This window comes from Belonocnema kinseyi, chromosome 3, assembly GCF_010883055.1.
Source record: "Belonocnema kinseyi isolate 2016_QV_RU_SX_M_011 chromosome 3, B_treatae_v1, whole genome shotgun sequence".
NCBI lineage: Eukaryota > Metazoa > Arthropoda > Insecta > Hymenoptera > Cynipidae > Belonocnema > Belonocnema kinseyi.
In genome coordinates this window covers 67,251,540-67,258,824 of record NC_046659.1, presented here as the reverse complement: position 1 = coordinate 67,258,824, position 7,285 = coordinate 67,251,540, and the positions used below count along the sequence as shown (strand labels likewise).

The 7,285-nt window shown below is 26.8% G+C and overlaps 1 protein-coding gene across 1 annotated transcript; it reads left to right on the top strand.

The window, feature by feature from the left end:
* The first annotated feature begins 863 nt into the window (after positions 1–863).
* On the top strand, positions 864–5,814 carry LOC117169311 (putative uncharacterized protein DDB_G0289963). Its single transcript, XM_033355630.1, has 3 exons — positions 864–976; positions 3,011–4,686; positions 4,842–5,814. Exons 2-3 carry the CDS (start codon positions 3,045–3,047, stop codon positions 5,318–5,320), a joined length of 2,121 nt encoding a protein of 706 aa, XP_033211521.1. The 5' UTR covers positions 864–976; positions 3,011–3,044; the 3' UTR covers positions 5,321–5,814.
* Positions 5,815–7,285: the final 1,471 nt, after the last annotated feature.

The window sequence follows — 7,285 nt, the reverse complement described above, 5'->3', positions numbered from 1 at the left end:
TTCAACTGTCTTGTTGAAAATACGCCATTTTGGATAGAAAAGCAATGCAACTATATTTGGTACCAAAATTAATTTGTCTTCTTGTTCAAAATTCAACTACTTGGTGGAAAAATCATCTTTCTTGGTTGAAAATTCATCTTTCCGAGCTGAAAAGCAAAATGTGTTCTAAAAAATGTTATTCAAAAGAATTTATTCCCCTATTTTAATAAAAAAATCACTCTATTTTTCCTGACCTTTGAGCATTTTGCGATTTCAAGTCTCTTAAATTAAGCAAAAAATACAAGTTACGCCAGACGAATAACTAAAAGTGAGTAAAATGCACTCATTTTATGAGAGTTTCTTTCTGCGAAATGTTTTCTCATTTATAACCTAATGTCAATATTTTTTTAATATTCTGCATATTTGTGAGCTTTCAGAAGTGATTGAAGAAAACAAACTCCAGTTATGTGACTAGTGACAAGATCTGTTGCATATTTTCCTGTTTGATACCTTTTTTTAGTTTGTATTTTGGTATGTTTGACCACTAGACGATGAAAGTAAAATAATAAGCACTGGACCGTATAAGAATTTTTTTTTGGTTAAAAAATGAAAAGAAAAGTAATTCTAGGAAAATTGTATTTTTCTAGAAATTTGTGATAACCAATATGTGAAATAAATAAGAACATTTTTCGCTATAAATTAAAAGTTTTATTTTTATTATAATATTTAGAATTAATGACCTAATTTTCTATAAATTAAATTGCTAAATAAAATTTTAATTTAGATACCTCAACTGCAAAACTCAGAGATTCGTAATTGAAACATTATTTTGAAATAACCTTCAAATGTTCAGTGACCTTCCTGTGAGTAAACAAATTGTAACTTTAATCTTGAGTCTCAGTAAGATTTCAGGGATCGAGGTAGCAAGTTGACCCTAATAAACTGCTTCAAAATTGAAATCAGTTCTCATATTCCTGCGTTTTAAACAAAATTGTAGGTAAGTAATTAGGATTCATTATAAATAATAATTAGAAAACAATTCTAAGCTCTACGATGCAGATATGAATGATATTTTATTAAAGTTTATACGCTAAATAAACAAAATTTACTAGTGTTTTTCATATTGCTTGGAATCACTTTTAAGACAAAAAATATTGTATATTTTGGGCCTTAAAAATTTGAAATTATATATGCATTTCTATGATAATATGAAAAGATATTAAAATAAAAATTTTCACATTTTTGTGTTGAAAAATGTGTACCTATTTTTTTTAGCTTTGAGAATGCCTACATTATAAATCGTTTAATTTTACGAGCTCAAAACTTAAAATTCTGCAGTTTAGATTGCTTTAAATTGAAATAGTTGAACACCTCCCATTAATTGTATATTTTAATGCAATTTATTATATTAATTTAATAATATTAAACTAATATAATAATTATTCAATCTCTCGCATCGGTATATAGTCCATTTTTAACACTCCTATTGTAATTGATGTGTGTTGAAATTATTTGCTTTTAAAAGCTCTAAATTGAACATTGTCAAACTAATAAAATAAAGATGTAAATCAATGCTGATTATTATTGTATTTTGCCGAATTAAAAACTTTTTTTTTCTTAAAAAATCTGGCGAAATTTTCGTTTTGTCGAAATTCTGTTTTCACGAATTCTTGATTCTAAATTGTTTTTTCTACATTAATCTTTTTCCGCTCGAAAAAAATATTCACATTTTTTACAAAAACAACATAAGATAAGACAACAGTCTGAAGAACAAAATTATTCTGCTAAAAAAGAAATGAAAATGCCTGCTGATGCTTTTCTCTATCTCGCTTATTTACAAACTTTAATATTCGAATGCGAAAAATTGAGGATAAAATTGTATATTTTTTTGAAAATAATACTATTTCATGATTTCATTCTATAGTTGATAAAATTTTTTGTGAAGTCATAAACAAACCAAAATTAAGACAAATTAAATATAAAATAAAAATTTATTTTTTATTATCATGAAAAATAGACTTGGAGAGAAAAAATTTCAAGTTAACTTTTTTAATTACAGCATGAAATTTTATTTAAAAAAAATATATTTGAACCAGTTTTATTTATATTTAGTGAAAAACAGAAAATAATATGTAAGAAGAAAGTAATAAGAGACCAATTTTCAGGACTTTTTAGAAGGAAAAATTTTGTTATGAAATATTCTCGGAAATAATATTCACCTAAAAATAAAAATTAAGAATAGAAAACGGCCACAGTTTTAGAATAAATTGTTTTTAAATATTTTTAGAACATATCTATCAGTTTAAATAATTCTTGGAAAATCGACTATTCTTTTTGATAATCTGCGTCATCTGATTTACAAAATGTCAGTTCTTAAAACCTTGCAGGGGATTTTTTAATAAATATATTATTCGTATCGTCTCCTTTCATTTAAAGAACAACATATTTCGTCGATGATTGATTTTGTGGCAATAGCATTTACCTAGAACTGAATTAAATTGGATAAGGTCTTACAAGGTTTTTGGAAATCAAAGTTTTAAATACAATTTTAATTTTTTATTTGAAACAAGGTAAAAAGTGACAAATGTTCAAAATAGGTGAAATATGTAAAAAATGGTGTATAGGTATTGACCTATGGTGATCGTAATTTGTTAAAATAGTTTTAATTCTAAATTATTGAAGTTTAGGTGCTTTATTTTCTAGAATCAAATTTCAAAGTTTTTTAATTTCTAATTGGTCGATTTTATATTCTTCTTGCATATCGTACAATTTTAGACATTTTAAATGTTAAGGAGATAAAATTTTCTATTGGAGGAATTTAAGTAGATACGGTTTTAAGCTTTTAAGTATTGAAGACTTCGTGATGAGTTTTTTGAATTTCATAATTGAAATTTCTATAATAACTTTAATTTGGTGTTGTTATATGAATCTTTACAAGTTTATGTTAATAAATTATTAAACTGTACTTATTGAAACATAAAACTTATTTTTAAACAATACATTATGGTTTGCATAATAAAATTTATTACAGGCACTGTTTTTCGTGACCATATCTAAAAGAGGTCATGAATTCCGAAGCTGGTGCGAGCCACGTGCGAAAACAATCATTTCAGGAAGATGAGTACAGAGCTTTCAGAATTGCACTGGATGTGAAGGAAACCGAGATTGGAGATTTTTGGAAAAATATTGATGAATTGAAATCAAAGGAAGTGTTTCTTCGGATCCCCGAGGGCTTACATAGCAAGATTATGAGAAAGAAAAATACCCTGAAAGATAAAAATTCAAATTATGACGAAAAAGGTTCAAGAGTTACGAACGCAAAAACTGAACGTCGCACATCATCGAAAACTGGAGAAAATAAAAAAAAAATAGTTGGTCCTGATGATATGAAGGAAAATGTACCTCTCACCAGAAAAAAAGATTCTGAATTAAAAGAGAAAACATCAGGTGCGGTTAAGAAAAAAATTAATGAAAAGAAAATGAAAAAAGTTGATCAGTGTCACACAAGTGTAACAATTGCAACAAACACAATACATTTAAGTACAGATGACGTCGGCAAAAAAGTGAGAAAATCAAAGAACACACGTGTGTTAGCTGCTAAAGAAAACTTACCAACATCGCAGGAAACTGAAAAGATGATGAAGGAAGCCGCTGTAAAGAGAGTCAAAAGGAATATAAAAATTAGCGAGAACGTATCAAATAACGTTACTAATAACTCTGGTGAAGAATTTAATGGCAAAAATGAGGATCCTAAACCTAAATCAAAACGGCAGAACCAATTGAAAGAGAAGAAAAATGCAATGAAGCAAAAAGAAAATGTTCAAGCTAAAGGAAAATCATCAACTGATCTAGATGTTAAAGAAAATGCTCTACCAAAAGAGAAAGAAAGTGAGAAAAAGAGAAGAGTTTCAAAGAGAAAAAAGGGCGATTTCATTGGAAATAAAACACATCTTAGAAAATTAGGACCATGTAAAAGAAATGAAGAAAAGTCCAAAAATGTGTCACTAATTGATGAAAAGGATGTTGGAGAAAAGGAAGCAAAACCTAAAGTTAAGAAAACTCGAGCAAAGAAGACGGTGCTCCTCAAAGAAGGTGAAGAAAAAACATCGGAACCTGAGATTAAAGGAAATGCAGGAATGGAAGGAAATAAAAAAACTGTGAATGAAAAGTCGAAGAATAAGAGAAATAAAGCAGATGTGGATAATAATACTAAAAATGATGCAGATAAAAAAAAGCAAAATAAATCAAAAAAATCTGAAAATAGCAAAATTGGTGAGAGCGCATCAAAAGAAGTCACTAAGAATATTGAAAGTGAAAATGAATTAATGAAGACGAATAATTCTGAAGCTCATTCGGAAATTCCGATAAATCTGAAACCTATTAATTACAATTCCAGAGAGGTAAAAAATTTTCCTTTGAATGTGGATAATAAAAGGAAGGATTTGTCATCTGACAAACGACTGGAGTGTACCGAATTTTTTGAGCCTATCACTTTGGGAAATATCGACCAAACAATTTTCGAAAAATTGAACCTAGTTAACAATGATTTGAAAAACGAAGATTTCGATTTTCAAGATAAAAGTTTTGAAAAGCCTTCACTAAAGGAAGTAATGGAAAGTCCATATTTATTCGATGAGGAAAACCATGACTCTGAAGATCATCAGCCGCCTGAAGATCTGAAAAAGTCTTCTGCTACTGTTTTTGAAGGTATGGTTCCGAAATATTTTTTTTCGAAATATGTAAACTGTATTTTGATAACATGATATATTGAAAACTTTTACAAAGAAAATGAAAAATGTTATTTATTATCAACTTGAAAATTACTTATTTGACCTTTAATTCATTTTTTTGTATGATTTTAGAAACTTTCAAAAAGCCAGAAAGGAAGAAAACATTATATGAACTTAAACAAGAGGTTAAGCAAAAAATTAGGGAAGTTCGTCATGAGAAGAAAGTGGCAAAAGCAGTGGAAAAATTGAGTCTGTACACCTTGAAACACTTGAAAAAACTAGACTCCAATCCTGTAATAAAACTACACCGTAAGTTTTTTAAATTTTCTCTCGTTTTCCTTTTTATTCCCTTAACGTTCTTTCTTAATTTGGTTTTACAAGCTGAAACATTATTTCCAATAAAACAAAAAACAACTAATTTATTAATTGTAACTAATTTTTCCCTCCAAACTTTACGAAGAAAATTTGGGCTTTTAAACAATATAAAAACACATTTAGGTAAATATGAAATCCTAAAAAAAATTTTCTTTTCATCATGGTCAGAAATTTATTTCATATTTTATGATGCATTAAAAAATTATTTTGTGAGTAATAAGAATAATTTTTCATAAGAGGTTACCAGGTTACCAATGGTTTAATGAACTGTAAGATTGCCTACTTTGAGTAGCTTAAAAACTTTATATTTTGTTAGATTAAATGTTTGAAATTTGAATTTACGGTAAAAATAATCTCAGTTTTTCCAAAATTATTAGAACCCCTGGTGGAAATGTATTTCAACAATGCAATAAATTTAATTATAAAATGTACAACTATGTGCGAATGGTCTTTTTTAAATTTGTAATTATATGTAATATTTTGTTAGAGGGTACGAGTAAAAGCAACAAATGGTTGTTTCTAATACCGTTTTTCATCATTTTTCTAAAAATCGATACAAGAAGTGCAGATTACGAAAAATGTCTCTCATAAGCTACATTTTTTGTATTATTCTGGCACTTCTAAAATTTCACATAGTCATTAAAAATGTATCCAAAAAATACCATTATCACATTTTTGTATTTTAATGTCGTTCATTGTCAAAATACGTTAATACCAGGAACGTTTTCATTTTATATTTAGTTTAAAAAGGGCCCTTTAAACAAAGAAAATTATTGTATACATATAAATGATTTTCTATAAAATAAAAGTGCAAATCAAGATTAATTTTAAAAAAAAATTCAATACGCGAACGAAGTTTTCGCCTGAATAAAACCTGTGTGGCATCATATCATCCCTTAGTAATTATTAAAGAGGCAAAAAATGACATATATTTTATAATGAGAGGAAAAATTGAAAATAATCTTTATTTATTTTATACGAATCATTTCTAAAAAAAAAGTGTTGTTGAAAACCTGATTGGATTTTCATTAATTAAAGTTGTTTAATACCTTAAGTTGGAAATATGTGTAAACTTATCTTAACATTTTTTAATTTAACTCATTTTTAGTAATAAAATGATAGAAAACCTCACGCGAAACGGAAAACTTGTGTGCTCTTTATATACTTTTGCGCAGTTTAATTGAAACTTTCAAATGATCTAATTACATATTTAAAATATTTATACATGTTTTATATTGTGTTTGAAATCTTAAAGTTGCGAAGAAGATTTGCAATTTTAGGGTTTCTTAGTGTTTTTCTACGGAAATTATTTTTATTTTCAATAAAAAATTATTAATTTTCCAAAATAAAAAATGTAAATTTGAAGCTTCATAATTGACGTCTAACTGACGAAAATTTTAATGTTGACGTTCTTTCTGGGAAATCAGTTATTTTAAAGATAAGCCAATAAAATCTAGGAAATTAAATTAAAAATAAACAAAGACTTTACTCTTTCTCTAACGTCCAACATTCAAATTTAACTACGAATCTCTTAGAAATTAAAAAAAAAACTTAGAATCTAATGAACAAAGTTGAACAAAGGACACTTCAATATCTTTATTCATATTAAAAAAAGTAAAAATAAAAGCAGAAGAAAAAAACGAAGTCAATTCCTCCATCCCCTTCCTTATTTTTTCCCTCGTCTTTTTTATTTTAAAAACTTACAAATTTGACTATTGATTTCTTAGTTCTTTTTTTCCAAGAATTTCGTAACTATTAATGAGTGGATGTCAACGAAGAGGTAAACTTCTGAACTATTTTATGTCATATTTGTGTGTAAATTATTGATATTTCTAATAAAAAACTATTATATTGAAAAGAATATTTACAGTTTCTCAACATCTTTAGCTTATGTTCGTGTGTTTAATCAAAAATTAAATCATTATAGGCATATATTTTGAACTGGTATTTCTAATTTAAAAAAATTACATTTATAAGAAGATTTGCAAGTTTTTAATAATTTTAGGGTTTGTGGCGCTTTACACAGGAAATAGGTATTTTTAGTAAAATACCTGGAGATTACAAGAAAAAGAAATTTTTTCTTGAGAACTATAGCTTAAGCCGGCGGTTCTTAACACAAATAGCAAAATAAATTTGAAAAGAGATTTACAATTTTGGAACATTCTGCTTAGGTGAAAATATTATATATAGTTTATATATAG

Excerpts from the sequence above, each read along its gene's own strand:
- LOC117169311 (XM_033355630.1), top strand. The coding sequence starts at position 3,045 with ATGAATTCCGAAGCTGGTGCGAGCCACGTGCGAAAACAATCATTTCAG. Across the intron at positions 4,687-4,841 it reads TTCTGCTACTGTTTTTGAAG|AAACTTTCAAAAAGCCAGAA; the intron begins GTATGGTTCCGA and ends GTATGATTTTAG.